Source organism: Psammomys obesus, unplaced genomic scaffold (assembly GCF_907164565.1).
Source record: "Psammomys obesus unplaced genomic scaffold, mPsaObe1.curated_primary_1811, whole genome shotgun sequence".
NCBI classification, from domain to species: Eukaryota; Metazoa; Chordata; class Mammalia; order Rodentia; family Muridae; genus Psammomys; species Psammomys obesus.
The window spans coordinates 6,353,734-6,380,600 of record NW_026590701.1 but is presented as its reverse complement, the minus strand read 5'-3'; the positions used below and the strand labels follow the sequence as shown (position 1 = coordinate 6,380,600).

General features: G+C 37.4%; 1 protein-coding gene across 5 annotated transcripts in view; it reads left to right on the top strand.

Moving 5' to 3' along the window:
• The window catches only part of Abi1 (abl interactor 1), a 64,807-nt gene that overhangs the window by 31,195 nt on the left and 6,745 nt on the right, over positions 1-26,867 (top strand). The window contains exons 2-8 of one of the 5 annotated variants that reach the window (XM_055608576.1): positions 1,986-2,162; positions 9,617-9,631; positions 10,346-10,446; positions 12,018-12,158; positions 17,280-17,380; positions 21,472-21,648; positions 24,731-24,817. In XM_055608576.1, the coding sequence (XP_055464551.1) occupies positions 1,986-2,162; positions 9,617-9,631; positions 10,346-10,446; positions 12,018-12,158; positions 17,280-17,380; positions 21,472-21,648; positions 24,731-24,817 (799 nt within the window). The remainder of the gene's footprint in view (positions 1-1,985; positions 2,163-9,616; positions 9,632-10,345; positions 10,447-12,017; positions 12,159-17,279; positions 17,381-21,471; positions 21,649-24,730; positions 24,818-26,867) is intronic. The other 4 variants (XM_055608579.1, XM_055608578.1, XM_055608581.1 and 1 more) reach the window with 4 other exon arrangements.

Genomic DNA, 26,867 nt, shown 5'->3' with positions numbered 1-26,867 from the left:
AGAGAGAGAGAGAGAGAGAGAGAGAGAGAGGACAGTAACTAGGAAATTATTGAAGCTTTTGTCTCCCAGGTACTCATCCCAACACTGTCTCTTAATTTTAATAAATTGTAAAATAGAGGATCATTAGCAGTTTTCATGGGTTCTTTTCAGTTCCTGTTAATCAGCTTCTTCCATCCCTAGAAGTCAGAGTTTTTCATTTGTACCCAGACTCTGAATTTGGGCCTTTTCCCCCTTGTATGGTAATAAGGTAATTTAACACTGTGTCATGCTTTCTGTTGGAAGAGAAGAGACTCAGGGTCAAAGAATTTCTCACCCAGCAACTATAAGAACCAGTACATTGGACTGAATGTGGAGACATTCACTTTTAATCCCAGCACTCTGAGGCAGAGGCAGGCAGGTCTCTGTGAGTTCGAAACCAGATTCGTTTACAAAGAGTTTTAAGAACAGCAGAACTCAAGAAAAAAGAAAAGGGGAAAACACACACACACGTACACACGTGTGCACGCACATGCATGCAAAAACAAAAACCTAGCATTCAGTGTTTGTTCAGGTAACTGAGTCTGGTTTCATTAAGGTGCTGCAAAGAGGGGCTGCCTCCATATAGATACATTATAGGAAGACTCGTTGCTTTAGGGGCTGGATTTTAGAACGGGTGAAGAGTCTTACTTGCCTTTGTTCCTCGGTGTTTACATTAGTTTATATCTGATAGTTACTCATAGTTGTGCCACTTGGTATAAATTTGTCATTGCTTCCTCACTCCAAGTAGAAAATTTTAAACTTTTACATTTTTTATATGTGCATTAGTGTTTTGCCTGCATGTATGTCTATGTGAGAGTGTCAGATCTTAGATTTAACAGTTGTGAGCCGCCAAGTGGATGATGTGATCTGAATCAAGGTCCTCTGAAAGAGCAGTCAGTGCCCTTAACTGCTGAGCCCTGAAAGTTTTAAATTTTTGAGCAGTTGTATACTATATGAACATAATGAGTATGGGCCAGTCGTGCTATCACATGCTTTTAATCCCAGCACTTAGGAGGCAGGGTAGAGGCAGGAGAATCTTTGTGAATTTGAGACCAACCTGGTCTGCATAGCAAGCTCCAGGCTCAGCAGGCACACATAGTGAGACACTGTCTCAAATAAAACCAAAACAAAGATTAGAAAAAGAGAACATATTGCCTGTCTAGTCACTGTCCCTCTTCAATGTTAGGAATCAAACTAAAGGCCTTGTGTATGCTGGCTTCCATTGAGCCCCTCCCAGCCTGCTCTCCAGTTTGCAACTCTTGATGAATAAATGAAAGTTTAAAATGTATTATCATTTGCTAAGTTGGAACCCAGGGCCTTGTACATGTTAGCAAATGAATCAGAACCTCAGCTGCCCCTCCCCCTCAAATGTTGTATTTTAGAGACAATTTCATAGGCTCTGACTGGGCACGCTGAGACAGGCGTGTAGGAGGCTTGCTGATAGCTATAACCTTTGCACTTACAGTTCTCTCACCCGTGTCTGCCATGTGCAGGTTTCTCTGCCTCCAGTAATTTCCATCTTTTCCTCTTATGTTCTTTTTTGTCTTTCAAAGCCTGTCAATGTATAAACCTTTTAAGTGAAGTGTTTTCAACCTATTTGAATTGAACATATTCATAGTAATCTGCGTGTGTCACTACAGCGCTTACCTCCTTGCGTTGTGATCACTGATATTCTTGCTGTTGCTGTTTTGTTCTGTTTTGTATCTTTTAGTAAAGTAAAAGTGATCGAGCAGGCCTCCTCTCCTCCTACATAGCAGGTTTCCCCCTACGAGTTGCTTTAGAAAGTCTGTTGAGTATTTCCTTAGTTGAGCCTTAAGGAAATTAATTTGCCTAATACAGTCTCATTAGAAAAGAGTCACAAGATACAACATACTGGACAGATATGTTGTCCAGTGCATATGGACAACATAGACATTATCTACTGTACCAAATAATATTTTCTTGCTCTATTTAAATTTGAACTATAGACTGTGGATATTCATAAAGAAAAAGTGGCTCGAAGAGAGATTGGTATTTTGACAACAAATAAGAATACATCAAGAACTCACAAAATAATAGCACCTGCAAATATGGAGCGCCCTGTCAGGTATATTCGGAAGCCTATTGACTACACAGTTTTGGATGATGTGGGCCATGGAGTTAAGGTAAGCATTTTGTATTATTTAAATGTGAATTACTTTGAATTTTCAACAAATATTTTGCTTAGAAATTGTGATAGGATTTTCTTATTTGATGGATTCCCTTTGGCTAGCAACTAGTGTTACAATTTTCATAGAATATTTATTTATTTTAACGCTTTAAGGATATGAATGTTTGCTTGCATGTGTGTATATGTACTACATGCATATCTGGTGCCCTGGGTCAGAAGAGGGCATTGCACTACGTAGAAATGAGTTATGGATAGTTGGGAGCCACCATGTACATGCTAGGAAGTGAACCTGGGTCCTCTGCAAGAGCAACAAGTGCTCTTAACTGCTGAACCATCTTTTCAGCCCTCTAGAATATTAATTTAATGAGCTACATGTTTGACTAAACTTGAAGCAGAACTTTATCTGCAGAATAGGCACTGTTCAGAAAAACCTAAAAACCTGAAAAGGATGCCCTGCTAAGATGGCTTTGCCAGTAAAGGCCACTAAACCTTTTGACCTGTGTTGTACTTTTATAATCCACGTGGGAAAAGGAGAAAATTGGCGCCTGCAAGTTTATCTCCTCTCTACATCATGCTGTCTTACTTATACCATAAACAATAACTAAAAAGCACAAACAAACAAATAAAAACACAACTTGAAAAGGCCATTTATTAAATAAGCTATTTACATCATGGATTATGATTGGCTTATAAAATAAATTGTACATAATTTGGCCTTTTATTTCTAAATATTTGTGTACCTGTGTAGTATGGGGATGAAATTCATTGACTTTTTTACATGGAAGAAAAAAAAATTGTACGAAAATTTTGTTGTGCCTACTTCTGCTACAACCTCTAGGTTTGTGGAAGAATATTTGTTGCCTCTGCCTAAGCTTGGCAGAATTAGGTGATCTTGAAATTTGTAGATTTTGTTTTTCTGTATCTACAAACATCTGGAGCAGCATAAGTAAGCCAGCTCTGTTGTGCTTTGAAATGTAATAATCCCTTTCTCAGAAGAATGACTTTGTTATCCTTCAAAATATTTCATAATAGTTTTAGGTTGTTTGTTTGTGGGTTGGTTTTTTTCTTTTTTCTTTTTTTCTTTTTTTTTTTTTTTTTGTTCTTGTTGTTGTTGTTTGTTTTGAGACAGGGTGTCTCTGTATGTAGCCTTGGCTGTCCTGGACTTGCTTTGTAGACTAGGCTGGCCTCAAACTCACAGAGATCCAGCTGTGTCTGCCTCCTTGAGTGCTGAGAATGAAGATGTGCGTTACCATGCCTGGCTCTTAAGAATTGTTTTTAATTTTATTTGTGTGAGTGTTTTGCCTGCGCGCATGTCTGTGTACCACCTGAGTGCCTGGTGCCAATGGAAGCAAGAAGGGGATGTCTGATCTTCTGTGTTGGAGTTACAGTTGTCAGCCACATTGTGGACGCTGGGAATTGAATTTAAATACTCTGGGAGAGCAGCCACCTTCAGCTAGAGTCTGAAAACGTTTACTAGCGGATGGATAGGACTGGTGCGGTTGCTAGACGTATTATATTATAAGTATTCTGAGATGTTTGTCAAAAGAGGAACGTTAACTTTCCCAAGGTTTCTGGAATGTTTTATTCACTTTTATCCTTAAGAGTTATATGTGAGATTGAAACATCAAATGTAATGGAGACTACCTGTTTCTTGTATTTTTATCGAAGGTATATCTAGCATTAAGAGCTTAAATTAAATTGTACTAGAAAATATTTTAAAATAGTAATATATAAGGTATTATTACATATTTTGGGATTTAAAAATACGTACAACATGTGCAGATATGTTTATCTAGCCTGTTATTTGGGGAAACTCATTAACTTTTCCCCCTTTGGCTTCATCTTAAATTTCTTTCTCCCAAAACAATACATTAACAATTCAGTAAAGAAAAATTTCTGAGCCAAGTGTGGAGCGTCTTAGGCAAAATTAGGAGTTTGAGGACAGTTTGAACTGCATAGTGGAGTTTCGTCATAACAAATTCCTCAAAAACCTAACCATTTTCTTAGAGTCAAATACCCCGAATTTTCTCATCCCTTCACTCATGACTGTGTGTTTGGGAGTGTATAAGATTGATTTTTTTTTTTTAAAGATTTTTTATTATTATTTATACAGTGTTCTGCCTGAACAGCAGAAAAGGGCACCACATCTCATAGATGGTTGTGAGCCACCATGTGTGGTTGCTGGGAATTGAACTAAGGACCTCTCGAAGAGCAGACAGTGCTCTTAATCACTGAGTCATCTCTGCTCAGTGCTGGAATTAAAGGCTTGGATCCAAATTTTAAAAGGAAGTTTGATAAGAAAATACAACTCTGGATTATGAATTTAAGCAGGCAGCATAAACAGTTTACTAGATGCTGAGCCTATATGCTTGAGAACTTAGGCAGTTTTCTTTTTAATTACTAAAAACTGCAAACATTTTAAAAAGCCTCTTTTTAAAAGAGTGTTTATGATGGTAAGGTACATATTATCCCTAATTTTTACTAGTCAGTATTACGTGCATACTTGTGAAGTATAGCCACATTGCTTTGGTTACTGTTTTTAAATGTTTTGGCCGAGATTTCGAAGCGTGGTGGCTGTGAGAACTGGGTATGTTAGAGGCTGGTGTGCTGGTGGAGCACCTGCCTGCACAGGGAGGAGGAGCACGGAGCTGCAGACACTGTGCACATAGTGTGTGTGGTCTGGTACACAGGAGGCCAGTATGCGGCTGAGACATGTAATGTTCATCTGTGCACAAAATTTATACCTACACAATTACCTTTTCCCTGGTCTTATTACTCTGTGTGTGTGTGTGTGTGTGTGTGTTTTAATGACATGTGTAAGAATTTTTGTATTCTTATCTTAATTTTTTTCTACAATATTGTGGAGATGTGTGAAATTAAGAAACAATACCAGAGCTGGATGTGGTGGTTGCTTCTGTGAGTTCAAGGCTCGCCTGTTGTAAGGCGTGACTTTTGAGCTAGCCAGGGCTTCATAGTAAGACCCTGTCTCAGAAGAAATACTACTAGTACCACAAGACAGAAGGCACAGGAAGACCATAGCTTAAAGGCTAGTCTGTTCTGCACAGTGTGCTCCAGGTCACCTGGGCCATACAGGAAGACTGTCTCAAACAACAAAACAGCTCACCAGCCAGTCCTTTTGCCCCTTAAAATAAATCCAAAGAAATTTGGGCATTTGTTAATGGTAAATTATGCACAGGTTGAAATTATGAGGCAGTAGGAATTAAATTATTTTAAATTGGGCATTTTCAGTATTACTTATTTATATTGTTTATATTATTTATTTTTATATTCAGATTTTTGGTCTTTGTTTCCCATTTCTATTTAGAAATTTGATTTCTTTTTTAATTAAAATTTTTCTCCATAACATTTTATCTTGATCATATTTTTTCCCTAACCTTAACTCTCAGGTGAAGTTTGATTCGTTAACACTGTTAAATTTGTGCTGTCCGTTAAGGATCATGACACCTGCTCTTTCCTCATGGTGTTTTTTGTTTTTTTTTTTTTTAATTTAACTTCACTGTTTAGATATTTTTCACAATATATACAGAGTAAATATTGTATCTAGATTAATATTTTTCCTGTAGCTACCGTATTTTATGTCCAATGTTTTCTTACTCCTAAGATTAATATTCCATCTTATTTGTGACACAGATTTTAGTGTTTTGGTATTTGTGTATGATATACTTGACCTTCCTTTAAATAGATTATGCATTTAATACATTTCATGTTGAAAACTATATGCTATCTATAATTTTATTAGGAATTTAAAATAACGTAAAGTAAGTCTAGCTAGATTTTATCAGAATAAAATACTGATAGGAGAAACCCTGTGCAGAACCTTCCAGAATATGTACATGAAGAACAAGAAAAGGTGATGATTTTCATGGGCAGTCATCACATTTCTAAGTGAGCATAGGGAAGGAAGGCTTGAACACTTAGTGGAGAAATTTACAGTTTATTTTGGTAAGCATAACACTGATCAGTTTTCTAAATTAGTTTATAACTTACCAGAGGAGGTTATAGGGACGATCAAGGAAGCAAGACAAAGACATTCTTCTGGTTAGAGTTTGTTGGTGTTTTCTAAGGTAAAGCCACTGAGGTTGATTGATGGTTTCTGGTCAGTTATGCTTTGTAGCAACCCAGAGCAGCAGTGCTGTCTCAGCTTTAATGCTCTCCCAGTTATTCTGAATTTTTTTCAGATGTGTTACTTTTTGTATCTGTTTGCCTATATTTGTGTATGTATACCACGTGTGTAGACAATGTGTGTGTGCCAAGTGTATGTACCATATATGTGTACCACTTACATGTACCCCTTGTGCGTGTATCCTGTGTGTACTGTGTGTGTGTTTGTGCTGTGTACCGTGTGTGTATTATGTGTATGTGTACCATGTGTGCTTGTTCCCTGTGGAGATGGAAAGAGAACAGAGATACAGTTGGTTGTAACACCGTGTATGTGGCTGCTGGGAACTCTGGGGCCTCTGCAAGGGCAGCAAGAGCTCTTAACCACTCAACCGTCTCTCTAGCTCACCCCTTCTGGTTATTATTATTGTTTTAACAGTATAGATACTAACCTATAATATTTACATAGGGCTGTGCTTTTAAACAGTTTAAATTTTATTAAGATGAATCAGAGCTTATCAGTTACTTCAAAGAATTTGACATTTGAAGCTTACTGCTACAAAAATAGAGTTGACTCAGAAAATTTTATTACTTTTAATTTCATATTCCAGGTAAATGGTGAAATTATTCAAAGTATAAATATTTAGAGGAAGAGAGAGCTTAAGGAAATACTAAAATCTTTTATTTCGCTTGGGAACTTTTAAGTAGATGTTTCATATAAGTATTGTCAGATGTTCATATAAGTATTGTGCTAGCAGTTGTATCTTGAGCTTTAAGAGGCAGAGATGAATTTTACAGCTCCTATTTTGGAACACAGTCACATACATAAATTTTTAAAAGAGGAAGCTGAACCTGAACATAGGTTGGAGATTACACAGTTGTGTAGTTACAGGGTTCAAGTAAAGGATTTGTTTCCCATTTAATTTTACTGTTCTTTCATTTGGGAACAGATTACATACAAATGCTGAGGGTTTTGTTTGCTTGTTTCTTTTGTTTTGTTTTTGTCTTTGTTCTTTTAGTTGAAAGAAATGATGTAAGTGTACTTATACTTTTTTACACAACTAACATGTTACGAAACATACTATATGCATATATACGTGGGACAAATGTAGTCATCATATACATAGATTATACAGACACTAGTACATCTTATCAAGGATCTTAATATTAGTTAAATGTACTATTTTACATCCAGGTATGCAATGTGGTGATTAGGTTGGGTTGCAGACAGTGTTCCTAGGTGATAGTGAGAATACCATTTTAAACAAAAAGTGAAGAATACCAGAATTCTAGCACAGTTTATATAAATAAGATGTTTGAAATTCTTCTATAAGATTTTATTTAATATTGCCATTGTGATCATCAGAAAATTGTAGATAACTTGTAAGAACAGCACATAGAAATTGAAGTCTCCAAATTTTATAGACAAACTGTAGAAATGGGAATGTTTTTTTAAGGCATGGTCTAAGGACTGGCACTATAGGGTCATGTACATTGTTTCAGGTGTGTTAGCTGATCACCTCTAACAGAAGTAGCCTTTAAGATCAAAGTAGCTTTTCTTGTTTAGAATTTCCACTGAATTGTTCAATAAAAGCATAGCAACATACACCTTCCTAGTAGTAGGCTTGCTCAAGACTTCCATAGTTTAGAAATGAGTTCTAGACTTTCTTTTTCAGCTAGAATCTTGCCAACCTATTGTTAGATGATTTCATTTCTATATATCTTTTGTAAAGGCTAGTTTTATTCACACGCACATATATTATCTTATTCATAACACACCACCCAGTTTTTGAGATACGGTCTTACAGATCCCAGATTGGCCTTGAACTTGCTGTGTAGCTGATCATCCTGCCCCCACCTCCCAAATTCTGGGTTTTCAGGAGTATACACCCACACTGGTTATGTGAATCTGAAAATGAAGCCAGTGTTGCTGCATGCACTACAGAACTCTGCCAACTGAGATACATTCTCAGGCTTTAGTCAGGGTTTCATGATTTCATTTTTAAAGACTGATGTGCTAGGCCAAATCCTCTTCTGAATTTGAAAGCAACTTTTGAGTTTTTGTTTTTATTTTTTTGAGACAGAATCTTACTATATAGGTCTGAGTAGTTTGGAACTCCCTGCATAGACCAGGCTGGCCTTGAAGGCAGAGACACACCTGTCTTTGCCTCTCAAGAGCTGGAATTAAAGACTCCATATACAGCTACACCTCAACCCTCTTCAAGAGCAGTATGTGTGCTTAATCACTGAGCCATCTCTCCAGCTCAACTTGTGATGTTTAAATATGATGTTTAAATATATATAAATAAATACAAATAAATATGTTTATTATTTATCTACTTTATTTTTTGTGGTATTAAGGAATTAATTTAGAGACTTTCACATATTAAGTTACTTTTGAGTTATCTCTACAGCTTTAAACTGTTACGTATTTAAGGCTTAAATTTTAGCATTTAAGGCTTATATTTTTATATTACTGTACTACCACTCAAGTAATGAATGTCCCAGACTTAGGCATTCATTATTTAATAAAGTCTTAGATCTTGTTTACTGCTCTGTTAAAAATGGCTTTATATTTTCTGTATTATCATTTATCTAAATCAAATTAGATATTTTAAATTATGTTTAAATGTGTGTATGGGAGGGCATATGCATGTGAGCGCTGTGTCTGTGGACAGAGTCCAGAAGGGAGCATTTGATCCCTTGTAGCTGGAATTACAGGTGGTCATGAGATGCCTGATGTGCTTGCTGGATACTGTCATCTGCAAAAGCTGTTACATACTTTTAACTCCCGATGCACCTTTCCAGCTCCATATCATCTGTAATTCATTTGGATCAGGTTCGTGGGTTAAGTGATGACCTAGGAAATCTTGAGGCCTGCTTGACATTGGCTCGATTAGTTGGGAGTTTCATTAGGAAGTTACTAATTTTAAAAGTACATGTAAGACCTTCTGACAAAAGCCCCCAGTCCCAGCTACCTGGGAGGTTGAGGCAAGAGAATCATAAATTCAAGTTTTCTCTGGGTCACAAAGTCAGTTCTAGGCCAGTTTGGGAACCTTAGGGGCTGAATTCAGCTCATTGGTGGAGTGCTTGACTAACATTTGTGCAGCCCTGAGTTCAGTTCCTAGTACTAAGGAAAAATAAATGTAACACACAGACATTTCCCTAGTTCCTTTAGATACTTAAAAATGTATTTGAAATATAGCTGGATTTTAAAAGCTTGTTAACATAAATTCAGTAATATAAATGTCAACCTGTCCTGTCACATACAACTTACCTAGAATTAATTTCTACTTTTTCCCCCTCTTTTTTGTTTTTGCCAACATAAAGTGGCTAAAAGCCAAGGTAAGAGACATTGCTTATCATTCGATCCGCAGTACTTCCTGTATGTTGACAGAGGCTGCAGAGCCACTAAAATGTGAAAACTCTTCCGTCTGTCTGCTTTCTCCTGTAGGATTGACGTAGATTAAATATGCTCAGACTTAGATCAGATCAGCAGCATTTAGCTTGGCTGTGTTAATATATCCAAGATATATTGACGTTTGCACTTTAGGAACATTAATCTTGCTAACAGTTACTGCTTTGCTCATGTATTTTACAGTTGCTTTGCTTCCATTGACTGACAATTAGGTTTCCCAGACGTCACATGTAATTTTGCTGCTGAATTATTAGGAAGATGATTATATTTGACATGAGTATTTTAGCAGATTGGCAGATTTGTAGATTATATTTATGCACACATAATGCACATATAAATGTTTATTCAAACATTTAATAATCCTGATTTTTTAATGAGATTGATATCCGTGAACCTGTCAACAATAAGATATGAAATCTAGTAGTCTCACCTGTATTTTGCATAAATTAATATAACTAGCACAAAATATGATAGGAAAAATTGAGCGCAGGTGGCTTTTGAACTTTTAAGTTGTAATACCAAACTATTAAAACTGTCTGGGAATCCTTACTTCACATTCTGATATTAAGAAAAAGACATCTTGTTAAAACATCAAGAGAACAAGTTGATACAAAAATAAAATGTTTCTCTCCACATTCTAGCACGGAAATAACCAGCCTGCACGAACTGGCACATTGTCGAGAACAAACCCTCCCACGCAGAAACCACCAAGCCCTCCTGTGTCAGGCCGGGGAACTTTGGGGTAGGAATTCAGTTGCCTTCTACATGGAATGTCTGAGACTTAGGGGCATGCTTTCTTGTTTTATGTTATCTCTTGTGGCACTACCCTTTAAAGGAATTGCTTTTATGAGTGTATATGTGCATTCATGTGGAGAGGTCAGAGAAGAACTTGTGAGAGCCTGTGGGTCCCTGTAATGAAGCTTGGAATGCCACCCGTGGTACCATCTTGCTGCCTCAGACTGATTTCCGTTCCAAATTCCCTAAACGGAATCCAGAATGCATCTGCCTGCTTTATAACCTGTGTGTGTTTAATGTGATCATGCGCACGCACGGGTGTGTGTGTGTGTGTGTGTGTGTGTGTGTGTGTGTGTGTGTGTGTGTGCGCGTGCGCGCGCGCGCACCTGTGTGTCAGAGAACAACCTTAGGTTTCACCATCAGGAAAGCTGTCACCTCCTTTAAGACAGGTTGTCTTATAGGCCTGCAGCTCACCAATGAGGCTATATTGGCTGGGTAGGAAGCACCTACGAGTTGCCTGTCTCGCTCTGTCAGGAATCAATACTCTTTTGTGTATGTGTAAGTGAGTATTGTGGTTTTTGTTAGTACATTTAAAAACTGTAAATCTGCGTTGACCAGAGTTCCTTATGGTGCCACCACTTGTATTTATGCTGTTTATGTTGTGTCTCTTTGAACAAGTGGTTGCTTTGTGTCATTTGTCTTCACCTCTTGTTCCTCCTGTTCCATGGCACTTTACACTCAGGACTCTACCTGAATGGCTTTAACTGCGTCAGCTACTCACAGGCCCCTCCGTACCAGAGTAGCTTTATGGAGAGCCCTTAAAAAGATGGAAAAGGTAGTGCTGATTTCTTGCCCCATGTTGCACTAATTGTATCAATATTTTCCGAGGTGTTTCTGAAGGATTAATTGCTCGGAAATACCATATTAGATTTCTTGCCCTTTGGAGGGGGTAAGTCAGCAGCCAACTTTTTCCCTCCTGTAGAAGGGCTTGAGGGACTGATGTGGGCATGATATATGTTTTAATGCTATATGTTAATGAGCATTAAAAAGACTATAACTATTATTTTTAGTGTAATGTTAGAATGTCAAATGAACCTTCCCAATAATTTTCCCAATTAATAGTGACAAATTTGACTTTTTATGTTAAACAGCAAAATTTGTATGTCATAATTTTTTGTTTATGTTACTATTAAAGTTTTTCCATTTGTCCTTAGGAGAGTGTGTGTGTTGTGTAACTCATGCTACTGTATACTTTCTGGACGTCAGAGGGGTCACAAGAGCATGGATTCGTGCACATCTCTGTGTGTGCGTGTGTGTGTGTAAGTGTGTTGTGTTCCCATGTGCTTGCAACTGCCACCCCACCCTGTCCCCCCATAAATGGGTTCTAGTGATTGAACTAAGGCTTGGCTGGCATACATCTTTACCCCCTGAGCCATCTTGGCAGCTTTAACTACTTCAAATTAAAATTGGAAAAAAAGTTCTGGTATACTGAATTTTGATGGAGATTGTTGCAAATTTGGGAGTGATGCTGTTTTGTCTCTCTCATTCATTATCCTTCTTTCCATTCTTCCTTATTAGACGGAATACCCCTTACAAAACCCTAGAGCCTGTGAAGCCTCCAACAGTTCCTAATGACTACATGACTAGTCCTGCGAGGCTTGGAAGCCAGCACAGTCCAGGCAGGACGGCTTCTTTAAATCAGAGACCAAGGACGCATAGGTAAGCCTTCTGTCTGAATATTTGAACTCTAAGAGCGTATGTTGCTGACAGGCAAGTGATAATTTCTAAAGGTACAGAGTACATGTAAGGTATTACTTTAATGCTGATAGTGAATGTAAAACTGATAACGTCAAATTTCAGGTTTTTTGTTTTTAATTTTTTTTCTCATTTGTGTATACTGTTACCAGATTATATTTCCTCTTTTTGACAGAGATACAAATACATGTTGGGATTACAAACTAAAGTGTGCTTTCTAGAGGCTGAAGGTTTAGAAGTTGGCATAGTGCTTGCCTATCATAGAGGAAGCTCTAGGTTTGATCCCCAGCAGCACATAAGGCAGCACCACATGCACCACATGTGTAATTGCAGCAGTTGGCATTTAGAGGCCGTAAGATCAGAACTTCAAGGTCATCCTCAAATAGTGAATTTGAGGCCAGCCTAGGATATATGAGACCCTATCTCAAAAAAACCAAACTGAAACCAACCAGCCAAACAAACAAACAAAAACCAAAGAAAGCTTAAAATTGTTTTACTCTCCTAAATTTGTATATAAGGTATTTTATGACATTTTATCAGCTCCACCTTCCTGACCCAAGAATGCTTTTGAATATACCTTTAAATGTTGTAAGGCTAGAGTTGTATAGATAGCTCAGGTATATCCTTAGTATGAATGAGGCTCCTGGGTTCATTTATTCATTAAAAAAAGGGCACAGAGAAAATACTCTTAAATGCTCTTACACAAAGGATTAAGTGCTGTAGAAGTTACATAGTGTAATTGAGTTCTAAAGAGTTAGATGAAGAACACTCAGCTTGTTTCTGAGGAAGATTTCTGAACAGTTGCTAACTGAGGGTGTGTTAACAATCCTCCAGAAAGCAGCTGCCCACAGGGCCTTTTGAAGCTCCTAGCTTGCTTATGCTTGCTGTTGCCGAGTTACAGGTTCAGAATATGGTTTTTCCTATAGTGAAGGTTTAATCTGACTGAGCCAATAGTTATTTAGAATGACCGAGTTAAATACCACTCAGAAACAAGTAAGGCATAGTGTTGTTGTTTATTTCCAGAAGCTCATTGTTTTGAAATACTAATATCTATTTTTAAAATGTATTTCTAAAATATTGTTATGTGAGGATTTTTGCATTATTTAATTGCTGTTACAAATGTAGCTTCATTACAGCCCTACAAAGTATGTAAATAAATAAGCATAGCTGTGGTCTAGTAAAATTTTACTTATGGTACTAAAATTTGAACTTCATATAATTTTAATGTTTTACGAAATATTCTTTTGAGTTTTCCCCAGCTATTTTTTTATGGAAGTGTTTTTTAAATTTTAATATTTTTTTTCTTCACAATTTATTCATTGTATATCCCAATTGAAGCTCCCTCACTCAACTCCCCCCAGTCCCACCTTTCCTCCCTCTTTTTCTCCATCCCCTTCTCCTGAAAAGGGAAGTTCTCTACTATTGCCATCTGCCCATAGCTTGTCAAGTCTCATCAGGACTGCCTGGATCCTCTTCCTCTGTGGCCTGGTAAGGCTGCATCATCAGGAACAAGTGATCAAGGACCAGTCAACAGAGTTCATGATAGAGGCAGCCCCTGCTCCCTCCTCACTCTGAGATCCACATGGAGACTGAGCTGCCGATAAGCCACATCTGAGCGCGGGGTCTAGGTCTTCTCCATGCACAGTCCTTGGTTGGTGCATCAGTCTCTGCAGGACCCCCTGGGCTCAGATCCTTTAGCTTTGTTGGTCTCCTGTCCCCTCCACGCCCCTCTATCCCCACCCTGCCCTCTGCGCAAAGTTTGGCTGTGATTGAGTCTCAGCATCTGCTTTGATCCCCTTTTGGGTGGATCTTTTCAGAGGACTCTCTGTAGTAGACTCCCATCCTGTTTCCTCTCTTCCACCGCTTCTGGTGTCTATCCTGTTTGCCATTCTGAATGAGATTTAAACATCGTCCCTAGGGTCCTCCTTAGTGTTTAGCTTCTTTAGGTCTGTAGATGGCTGTCCTATATTTTATGGCTAATATCTGCTTATAAGTGAGTATATACCATGCTACTCTTTCTGTTTCTGGGTTACCTCACTCAGGATGGTCTTTTCTTGTTTCATCCATTTGCCTGCAAATTTCATGATTTCCTTGTGTTTAATAGCTAAATAGTATTCCATTGTGTAGATGTATCACAATTTCTTTATCCATTCCTCCATTGAGAGACATCTAGAGGTATCTCCATCCCTGATCTCAAGCTGTACTGTAGAGAAACAGTAAAAAACTGCATAGTATTGGCATAGAAACAGACTGATTGATCAATGGATTTGAATTGAAGACCCAGAAATAAACCCACACACCTATGGACACCTGATTTTCGACAGGGATGCAAAACCATACAATGGTAAACCATACATCTTCAACAAATGGTGCTGGTCTAACTGGAAATCCCCATGTAGAAACATGTAAATAGACCCGTATCTATCACCCTGCACAAAATTAAAGTCCAAGTGGATCAAAGATCTCAACCTAAAATCAGACACACTAAATCTGTTAGAAGAAAAAAATTGGGGAAGAGCCTCAAACTCATTGGCACAAGAAATAATTTCCTGAACAGAATATCAACAGCTCAGGCTCTAAGATATACAATTAATAAATGGGACCTCATGAAATTGAAAAGCATCTGTAAAGCAAAGGACACTGCCAACAGAACAAAATGACAGCCTACAGACTGGGAAAAGATCTTCACCAACCCTACATCTGATAGAGGGCTAATATCCACAATATATAAAGAACTCAAGAAATCAAACACCAACAAACCAAATAATCCAATTAAAAAATGGGGTACAGAGCTAAGCAGAGAATTCTTAACAGAAGAATATCAAATGGCAGAGAAACACTTAAGAAATGCTCAACATCCTTAGTCATCTGAGAAATGCAAATCAGAATGACCCTGAGGTTTCACCTTATCAGAATGGCTAAGATAAAAAACTCAAGTGACAACACATGCTGGAGAGGATATGGAGAAAGGGGAACCCTTTTCCAGCTATTAAAAAAAAAAGTTAGTTCATTGGCAAAAATTGGGCTGTTGCTTGCCACCTCTTTTCTTTATGTTAGATAAAAGCACTGAAGTCAGTAAATGCAGAAGAGTTTAAGTGTACAAATATCCCTATGTCTGACACAAAGCTGAGTAGATTTTCTGGCTTGAATGACTGAGGATTTCATTTTTAAGCCAGCTTGTTCTATTGGTGGCTCTTCTTATTACATTGTGATAATCCAATAATAAATTAAACATTGGTGACAAAAATAAAAATCTTAACCCAGGCACTATAGATCTTTGGCTTGTTGGGTTTGTGGACATATTGAGCAAGCAATATTGCTTTTAAAATACAGTGTGAGCCAGGCAGTGTGTCATGTACTTGAAAGGCTCGTAGCTGGAGGGTCCTTTGGGATTAGAACCTTGACACTAGCCTGGGCAACATAGTGAGGGGCAGCTGTGCTCAACAGCTGTTACACTCAGCTATAAGGACAGTTCCTTGGCTTGGAGGAAGTTCAGTAAAGTTTCTCAGTAGCAGCTATTCTAGGCACTGAAAACTACCTACCTTTAAACTGTTTTCCCTTGTTACGCTCATTGTCTTAGTTACTCTTCTGTTGCTGTGAAGGGACACCATGGCCAAGGCAATTGTTACAGAAGGAAGCATTTAGTGCTTCTTTCAGTTTCAGAGGCTTAGTCTGTTATCATGACAGGAAGCATGGTGGCATGCAGGTAGACATGGTACTCGAGAAGTAGCTGAGAGTTCTATATTCAGATCCATAGGCAGCAGGAAGAGACTGTTAAAGCCACAGAGCCCACTCCCCAGTGACACAGTTCTCCAGTAAGGCCAAACCTACTATTCCTTCTCAAGTAGTGATACTCCCTGGGGTCCAAGCTCAAGTATGTGAGCCTGTGGGGACCATTTTTTTTCAAACCACACAATCCTTATATAGTATATTTTGTATTTGTTTGCTTGCTTTTGAGGCAAGGTCTAACTCTGTAGCCCAGGCTGGCCTGAAACTTGGTTATGCAGACCATGCCTCAAACTTATAGAGATCCACTTGTCTCTGCCTTCTCAGGGCTAGGTTTAAAGGTGTGTGCCCTGTACCCAGTTTGTTTGTGTTTTGAAAACATGGCTTTGATACATAGTCCAGACTCCTTCATCAGTCTCCTAAATGCAGGGATTACATAGGTGTGTGACACCAAGCCCATTTTACTTTTCTTTGAGATGGGTAGAATTTTAATGCTGATTTTTAGACAAGGATTACTCATCCCCCCCCCCATTTCATTTCCAATATCTTGTACATTTCATTTTGTTTCATAAGTTACACTAATTTTTGAGGCTGTTTTTTCATGTTCTGCTATTAAGTTCTGTGATGGTATTGTTCACTGTTCTTTTCAGAGAAAGAAGGAGGGGAAGACAGGAGCCTCATTATGTACCTCAGGTGGTTTTAGACTCAAGAACCTGTAGCCTTTGTCAGTGTTGATATTGTTGTTGCAACTACAACAGGCTCTTTACTCTTAATCACAGCAGGTGTTAAATGGACACTTGTAAGCTACTGTACTATGAGATTTTACTGTTCATACATTTTTAAAAATTATTATTAGTACCATTTTAAGACAAGGTCTCATTATGTGGTCCTGTCTGGCCTTGAACTCAAAAGATCCCCCTGCCCTCGAAGAGCTAGGATTAAAACAGTCAGGTAGAGCTTTGAGTACTGTGCTAGTTTGTTGGTCTCAGAGCTTTAGAAGAATAGTGAAACACAAGAACCATTTTAAGTATTAGGGTAAAGATTTATAACCAACATAAGATGAGTGTTTAGTAGCCTCTGTTTGTGATTTAAACATTTTTTAAATTAGATTGTAAAAATGATTTTTCTTTTTTTTTTTTTTTTTTAAAGATTTATTTCTTTATTTTACATATGAGTGCTCTATTTGCATGTACATCTGCATGACAGAAGAGGGCACCAGATCTTAGTATAGATGGTTGTGAGCCACCATGTGGTTGCTGGGAATTGAACTCAGGATGTTTGGAAGAGCAGACCGTGCTCTTAACCTCTGAGCCATCTCTCCAGCCCTAAAAATGATTTTTCAAATGCTTCTCTTTGTAGTGGAAGTAGTGGAGGAAGTGGAAGTCGAGAAAACAGTGGAAGCAGTAGTATTGGCATTCCCATTGCTGTGCCTACACCATCACCTCCCACTGCGGGCCCAGGTATGTTAGTATGCAATGTTTGCTAACTTTGTTATGGATGAAATTATTTATTCGATTGTGCTTATAACTTTGCTATAATAAAGACTAATAACCAATAATATTTTTAGATTCATTTTCACAAAGTTGTTGGGGTTTTACCAGCTGTATGTGTGGTACAGAGAAATACCTTTGTTAAGTCAGTTTTTGGCCATTTTGCTTTAGTAGTACTTGTCTTTTTATAGTTAAGAATGATGTTTATTATTTCAAAAGCAAATTATATTGTATGATATTTTATTCAGAAGGTCAGTATTGCTAAATGAATATATTTGTGACTTTCCTATTTATGTGTGAGATTCATCACCTATTTTAGTGAAATGTGGTGATTATAAGATGAAATTTAAAAATAGGGAAATAAATTTATTTTACCTTTTAAGAAAGTATTTAAGGTATTTTGGGAGAATATTCAGCTAATCCTTTAGAATTTAGTCAGTGAAATGTAGACTTTTTGAGATTGGTTACTTCTCTGTAGCCCAGGCTGCCAGAAAGGAAGACTCTTTACAGTATTAAAAAGCACACATTTGAAAGGTAATCATAATGAAAAAAATTAGAGGAAAATATTCTTAGCCTCTCAAATATATTCTTGAAGGGAAATGATCTGGATCTAATCACAGGCTCATTTTGTGGTTATTACATTTATAAACTCAAGGGCCTTTTTACCTAGGAAAATTCTTTTTGAGTGTGTTTTACATATGGATGTTTCTTTTTCTGTTTGTCTTTTGTCCAGTATGTTGTACTTCCCTCCCATTTTGGAACTTTTAGTTCTGATTTCTTACACTCTGACCTCAGTCATAAACTGTTGTGCTGGAAATCATTTGTGTCTTGCTTCCTGGAGCCCTGTGTCTCCCAGTGATCCCTGCTGAGACTGTGTGGGCATTGGGGAGCCATGAGATATATTTTACATATCTTCAATAAGCTTCTGTAGCTGGTAGATTGCAAGTTGTTACAATTTATATCATAGATGGTAATGCTAAAATTAAAGAATTAAATGTAATTATTACTAATTTTTTCTGGTGAAAGACAGTTGAAATTAACACTGTAGGAAAACACGGAGTACTCTTTACTACAGTAAGGCATGGTCCTGTGTATGGTTTGTAACCAGCTTCATGGGGGTTTTATTATTTATTTAGATTGAGGAAAACTAGCAGTTGTTGTTCAAAAATTATTTTAAATCAAAAGTGCTACTGGTGTCCTTTCAGTGTAGGAGACATGATTTGGAACTCTGTCTTGTATACAGCCAATCCGAGGGCTAGGATGAAGGTGGAAACAGGGAGTGGAACATGGAAAATGGAGTGTGATGGGATGCTCTGATGCTGTCCTTTGGGATCATTCCTTAAAAATTTTTGATGTAGCCTAGGTTTTAAGATAGCTGAGAATGCTATGAAATAACTTTCTTAATAGGATGCATTCAAATAGTTTTCAAGTTGGGAAGGACTGTACTGGGGAGCTCACTCACATCCTGAATCCCACTGTCAGTGATTGATTAAATAAATCGGAATGAGGTGAAGCTATGTTATATAAATGAAGGTTTATTGGGAGCAGAAAGGGAGGGGGAAAAGGAGGCTTGTGCTGGTGGCGGGGGCAGAGAGCAGGAAGGGGGGAAGGGTGTAAAGGGGGCTGTAGAACCAAGATGTCTGGATTATATAGGGAAGGGCCTCAGGGAAAGAAGCCCTGCCTCTGGGAAAGAAGGCCCGCCCCTAGGTAAAGGGCAGGGTGTGGCAGCCATACCCTGCAGCAGGTAGGGACTTGGAGGCAGAAGCAGGGGTCTCTGTTGTACAGAGAAACACTGTCTTCAAAAACAAAATCAAAATTCTACATTCAGTTTAGAAGTATACAGTTCGGATAAGAATATTGAGATGTCTCATGAGAACTGAATTCAATTTAGGTAAAATCAATGACATTTTTACATATGCTGAGGAAAAGGTGGAGAGGTAAGAGATGGATGGAGATAATACAAAAAACTGTAGATGCAGAAGTTATTGAAAGAAAGTCTGTGAAAATAAAGTGCTTTCCAGCCTACTTAATAACTGGAAAATGATCATTGAAACCACAATGAGAGGCTATGTTTTAAAAATGATTTATTTATTCATGTATTTTATGTATATGAGTGCTCTGTCTTCATAAACACCAGAAGAGGCAATAGATACCGTGATAGGTGGTGGTAAGCCACCATGTGGTTGATGGGAATTGAACTGAGGATCTCTGGTGCTCTTAGCCACTGAGCCATTTCTCCAACCGAGATGCTGTTAAGAATAGCACCTAAGTACTTAATAACAGTAATTATTAACAGTTGTTACAAAAATCAGAAAACTACACCAGTTTACATTTTATTGTTTCAGTTGTTACTTAACCTGGATTATTTAGCCAGATAGAATTTGCTTATCACTGGATAAGCAAAAATGTAAACATCCTTATGTGCCAATCTTGAAGGGGGTTTGTGGACACAGATAGTATGTTGCTGGTGGAGGTTGTTAATGTGCTCACTTTACAAAAAACTCCATTGTTGCCTAGTCAGGTTAAACCAGCATCTTTGTCAGTTTCAGTTTTACATATTAGCCTCAGAGTGCTAATTCTCAAAATACAAGTTCTTTAAAAGATCTCTTCATAGGTTTTTGAGGTCAAAACTGTATTCATTATTTATCTTTTTCATTCTGTTAGAACTTTTTTCTAGAGGTTCCATGAAGTTGTTGTGAACTTGTATATTAATGCACTGTAAAGCTGTGACAGTTTGAATTTGAATGTGGTTGTTATTTATAACCCACTCCAAGGACAGCTTTGGGGTCCTCTTAATTTTTAATTTAAAAAAATATTTATTTATTTTATTGTGTATACAATGTTTTGCCTGCATATACACCTGAATGCCAGAAGAGGGCACCAGATTTCATTATAGATGGTTATGAGCCACCATGTGGTTGCTGGGAATTGAACTCAGAACCTCTGGGAGAGCAAGCAGTGCTCTGAGCCATTGCTCCAGCCCTTAATTTTTAATTTTTAAGAGTGGACTCAAAGACAAAAGCATTTGCTACCCACTTATTTAGAGCACTGACTTTCAGAGCAGGAGGCCCAAATTGGTTATCAACATGGAGGAGAAACTAGGTAGAAATTTCAGTGCTCATAACCCATCCTAGACCTACTTTGTTAAAAACTCTGAAGAGAACACAGAAATCCACATTACAACAAACTCTTAAGCTTCATCAGTGCTGAAGCTTGAGACCAGCTGTCCTAGGGAAATTCAGGGACTATGTTTAGCAGTACTCATTCATAAGAAGTAATATTTTTAGTAGTCTTAAGAATAGCACCTAAGTACTTAATAACAGTAATTATTAACAGTTGTTACAAAAATCAGAAAACTATATCAGTTTACATTTTATTGTTTCAATTATTACTTAACCTGGGTTATTTAGCCAGATAGAATTTTGAATTGCGTTCTGAAACTTGGCTGTGGAGAGGAAGTTGTTTGTGTAAAGCAGTTATGAATGACCAGTAGCTAACAGCTGGTGCATTACCTCAGACTATCTGTGGTACTTATTTTATTGGAGAGTTTACATATAAAAAATTCTGTACAGTTGTCCTACGTTTCCTCAGATGATTGATTCTTGGACACCTCCACCCCCAAAAGATACAAAATCCTTATAGATACTCAAATTTCTTATAAAAATGGCATGGTACTTGGAGATAACTTTCACATGTGTTCCTTACTGTATATTTCATATTATCTCTAGGTTACTTATACCAATACAGTGTAAGTGGTCTGAGTGGATTGTCAAGGAAAAACTCTGAAAATGCACATTTAGATTACAATTAGCAATAGGGAAACAGAATGTGGGATTGTGTTATTGCAAAGGTTTAACAATGCCCCATATCCACTTTTGTAGCTCTTTACACTCGCTGACCTCTTGTTTAGAAACTTTAGAAGTAGAGCTAATTTGGTTTTCATCTTCCTATTTCTTTATTTTGTGCTCTGGGCTTTACAAAGTAGTAAGAGTCCCCTCCCCCTCCTGCCACTTCGGGTGTTTGTAATGCTTTGTTGGTTGCCTTTGACTAATGCTTTTCAGCAGCCCCTGGCGCAGCTCCTGGTTCCCAGTATGGCACAATGACCAGGCAGATTTCTCGACACAACTCTACCACTTCTTCGACATCTTCTGGTGGATATAGACGAACTCCCTCTGTGACTGCCCAGTTCTCTGCTCAGCCTCATGTTAATGGAGGTCCACTTTATTCTCAAAATTCAAGTAAGCTTGTGTTTTGCAGGCATACAGCAATGGTGGAGCTCCTTTTGAATGAAATTATTTGAAACTGTTATTTTTGACTGTGATAGACAACAATTTAAGCCATGCTATTTTATGCTTATTGTTGTTTAGAATGTTAATCCTTGAATAACCACCTTAAAAGTAACTGCTTATTACTTGTTTCCAAGGTTCACTTGAGTATACTTCATCTACCAAAATTCAACAAATGCTTTAATGTGCTACTAGTATTACTACAGTATAATTTAAACTAGAGAACAAAACAATCTTAAATTCTATCAGCATGATTTTGATGGTTTAGTAATGATACAACAACACAAATGTAGCAAAGATTTTTTTTTAATTTAATAAAAAGAAATTGCTGGCTATCACTTCTAAGGTAGTGATATCTCTTGAAATGCTTTCAATTGAAAACATTTACAATGCCTGCTTACGTTCTCTGTCTGAATAATTCTAACACATGGGAAGTATTTTCTTTTGATTTCTTTCTGTGCACTTCAAATTGCACATCTCAATACTAATTACAGCGATTGCTTAAAAGCTTTTACAGCATTCAAAAATAGACTTAGAATTAGAAAGAATAGGTTTGGATATCTGAGGATAGTCATTGAGTTCACGTTCCCTGTTAAGATGCAGAATCCACAAAGGAAACAATTTTTAAAAAGCCTGTTGTTTGGTATTTGTTTTTCTCACGAAGTTACTGGGTGTGGACTGACAGTTTTTCAGTGTTTCTTGAACTGAATGCTCCATGAAATAATGACTACTCTGAATTTGCCTGGGACTTTGCTTGGTTCTTTTTATTTATATTTCATGTATACTTTTCTTTTTTGTTTGTTTGTTTTTTGGTTGGCTTTACTCTGTAGCTCTAACTGGCCTGGTGCTGCCTAACTCATACTGGCCTTAAACTTGCAGCCCTCCTGCTTGTTGGGATTACAGGCAAACAACACCATGACTAAAAGCTGTTGGTCTTTTGTTTAAATTTTTGAGTTACAGAGTGATTAGGTTACAGCAAGTTGAAATCACTTTGGCATAAATGTCTGTATTCATGGAGAACCCTAGATTTATACAAGTTTTTTCCAGACTAGAATTTTCATTTAGGCTACAATGAAATATTAAACTACTGTTCATTATTTTACCTAACACTCCCCCTTAATGTTACCGAATAGTAGCTTAGTGTCTGACTGTTTCACAACTCAATCATTTATCCCACTAGGGTCTTCTTTTGATACAGGCTGTTTTGGAACTCTGGAGGTCAGGCTAGCCTTGAATTTAGAGATCAACCAGCCTCTGCCTCCTGAGGTCTGGGTTTAAAGGCATATGCCATCATGATGAATTAGTTGTTTATCCCACTAGTTTCATGAACTTTCTTTCCATTTTTTCTGCCTTTTTAGATCTCATTTATGTTCATTATCTCTCTTCCCCCACTTTGTCTTCTAGTTTATTCTCAAATTGGGTTTTTATTTCACCAGTCCACACTTGTCTAGTTTAACTCACAAATGTTTGTGGGGAACTTCCTTGTGAAGTCTGCATTCTTTTTGATGCCAGAAAGCAAACTTAGCCTCAGGTATCAGGCATATTTTTTCTTACTTAGGTATCCTGTGTGAACTGCTGGTGTTGCTTTACTTATTCGTGGCCGTGTTTAGTGTTGTGATGTGCTTGTTTTCCTCTCAGTGCATATGCTGGTGATGGGCATCTTCATAGCTCATCTCTTTCTTCTCCCACAACTAACAAGCATGACTACTCACCAAGGGTTCTTTCTGGAAATTATTTTGGCAAATGGGAGGCCTTTTTGGTTGTTTTTGTTTGTTTTAAAATCATCACTATGTAAGCCTTTAACTAGTCTTCTTTGTAACAATGACACACAAGTTTCTGGTGAACTGAAAGCTAATTTTAGAACTGTAGGAAATGGTGAACCGAATGCTATTTTTAGATCTGTAGGAAATACCAGTGCATTTATATTTCACTAATTTTTAACTTGGAACCTCTTTCATGTTTTTATGCTTACCAGCTTTATTGGAAACCAATAAAGTTGTTTTTCTTGCTTAGTGTAATATCACTTATTTGTAGACAGTGGGAAGCCAAGTCTTTCCTTTTAAACTGCTGACTTGTTCTGAGTCATCTTCAGCAATTACTGTCTTGTTAGTGAGACAAAGTAAAGAAGTCTTTGCTTCTAATTTGTCAGTCTTTCATACATTAGGTAGTCACATGAACATTTGATATCGATTTCCTATAAAGTATCACCTGAAAAAGTTTATACATGTTTTAAGCCAGCCACTATCTCATTAGACATCAATATAATGCAAATAATTGTATATTTTAATAGATTAGAGATTACCTTTCCTTTTTCAGTATCCATAAAAAGACCATCTTTGTTGACTTCCCCTGAGAAACTGAATAATCTCAAGGTACATGGAACATTCTTGTCCCTTAGTAAGTTTAGGGCTGATTTCTTACAAAATAAAGCTGACAACTTAAAAAGTAACAAAATCTTATTTTATAAGTGTAGAAGTATGTAAATTTAGACATATAAGAAATTTCTTTAAAGGAAACTCATGATTAATGTATTGTTTATCAGTGTATTTATACCTGTAATCAACAGCTATTATGCATATATTTGGTTTCATGGTTATAAACATTACCTTAAAGGTAGATAAATCTGTTAGTTTGTAGAGTTACAGCAAAAACAGTATTTTGGAAGGATCTGTAGGTATTTAATTGCGACATATTTTAGAAGTCTTTCTTTAGAGATTGAAAAACAGTGCACTAAAATGTTATAGTAAATTAAAAAGTTTCCCCAAATAATGTAATGTAAGGCTAAAAGGAAGTGTGTTTGTTACTCTACGCACTTACCCATGTGGCTGAGCACAACTTGGCCTTAGGTTCTGTGGGGACAAGAACTTGAAGAGGGTAGCAGGGTTTGTTTGTTTGTTTTTGTTTTGTTTGTTTTCATTTGCAGACTGTTCTTGGCATACTTATTTATGTTTGTGGTCCTTGTAACTGACTTCTGCTTTTTGTTTGTTTCCTTTTCTTTATCTGTTTTATTACCCACACTGTGTCTTGCTGCCAGTTTCTATTGCCCCACCTCCTCCCCCTATGCCTCAGTTGACTCCACAGATTCCTCTCACAGGCTTCGTGGCCAGGGTGCAGGAAAACAGTAAGTCTGGAAACAACAGCTGTCAGAGCTTAGAGGCTGTCTCCTCTAGCATGCATGGCTGATGAGTCACCTTTTCCTTCTTACTGAGAAGCTAATCTTACCTTAAAGAATAGGTACAGATGTGTGTACTGAAACTGAAGAGCACGGGCTTCAGTTCTTTTCTCTTGTGTGCATGACTACTGACCCATATCAATTTCAAATCTGCAGTTTTCTTAAATATTTAGATGATCTGAGACATGAGATTGGTTAGTTGAATATTTTTAAGCAAGGAATACTGAAAAACAAGAATGCAAATTTTAAGGAAATCCCTAATAGTTATTGGGAGAATTAGAATACATTTTGCAGCTGGGTATGGTGGTGCATGCATATAATCCTGAACCCTTGGAAGGCTGAGTTAGGAGATCTTCATATTTATTAAGTGAGACCTTGTCTTTAAAACAAAACAAAACAAACCCCCAAGCCAAAACAACAGTGAAAACAATGTACTCTTAACAGATTTGTTGAGATATAATTATTCTCTACATTTATTAGGAAATTGACAGTGCCCCTACTCCTTCCTTTAGTAGCACAGTATTTTTAGAAAGGGCCAGTGAAATGAAGTGGATGAAGACCCTTGTCATGAGCCATGACAATCTGAATTCAAATCCCAGATCCCACATGGTGGAGAGAAAGAATTTACTCCTGTGAGTCGTTCTCTGATTTCCACACATATACAAGATGAATAAACATAAAAAAGTAATGGGAGAATGAGTGTAGATTCAAATCTATATGAAGCTTCATTACTAAGAATGGATCTTGGGGACTAGAGATACAGCTCAGTGGTTAAGAGCACTTGTTGCTCTTGCAGAGGACCACAGTTCAGTTCCCAGCACCCAAACAGCAGCTCACAACAGTCTATAACCCCAGTTCCAGAGAATCCAGTACTGTGGGCTCTGCACTCATGTAATACATGTAGGGAAAACACTCATCTACGTAAAAATAAAAAAATCCTGAATTTCCAAGAATAAGCAAATCACATGCACGTTGTCCATCTGAGGGGCTGCTGAGAAAGGTGATGTTTGTCTTATGCCCTGGCCAATAAGTGAGTGATGCTGGTCCCTGAGGTCACATTCCAGGTGTGAAACTGTCAATTTTCTTAAAGCTTTATTTTAGTGAAGATTAGGTTTAGTAATTTACATTAAATGTATATTTATGTATATATAATATGTTAATATCACATGCATGCTTAATTTAGGTAGATATTATCATTGCTGATAACCTTTGAGGTTACAGAAGATCCTACATGTCCAGAGTGGCTATTGTGTGGCAAATGAAAAATACAGTTGCTTAATTATTCAGAGTCAAACATTGAAAGTAATAATTTACTTTAGGGAATCTCCCTAAATATAAATTTCAGAATTGTTTAAGTAATGAGCAACTGCTTGAGCAGCCCATTCTTCAGGAAAATATATTGGTTGCAAATTTTATGTCTGTTTTGGCTGGCTCTTACATTGCTTCTTTCATTTCCTTCCTTTCACCAACTGAATAATGTTTTTCAGTGTGAAATGCTAGGTTCTGGTAAGGATTCAAACAGTTTAAGACAGTCTCTCTTTTTTTTTTTTTTTTCATAAGATAAGGGGCTTATTGTAAATATAGATTTAGAGTTTTGAAATTTCTGAGTGTAAGACTTTTTACTATTCAGTTTAAAAATCTTATGTTCAGGTATTTTAAATTAAATGAATTACAGGTATTTAAAATAAGTGATAAGGGCAAATCATTAGTTACTGCTGCTCCCTTCTCCATTTTTAATGTTCTTGGCAGTTGTACCCAGGGCCTGTACATCCTAGTTAAGCTGCCCTTAGACTGAGCTACGTTCTCAGTGCCTGGGTTGGGCTCTCCTGTACACTGAGCTGACCTTGCAGCAGGGCCCTCAGCCTCCTGAGTGCTGGGACGGAGGTGCGCTCACCGTGCCCAGGATGCTGCTGTTTCAGAGATTAGAATTTCTAGGAAATAATTCTAGGAGCCATTGGACATCAACTTTGTGGGTCTAGAGATTATTGACTAATTGGTA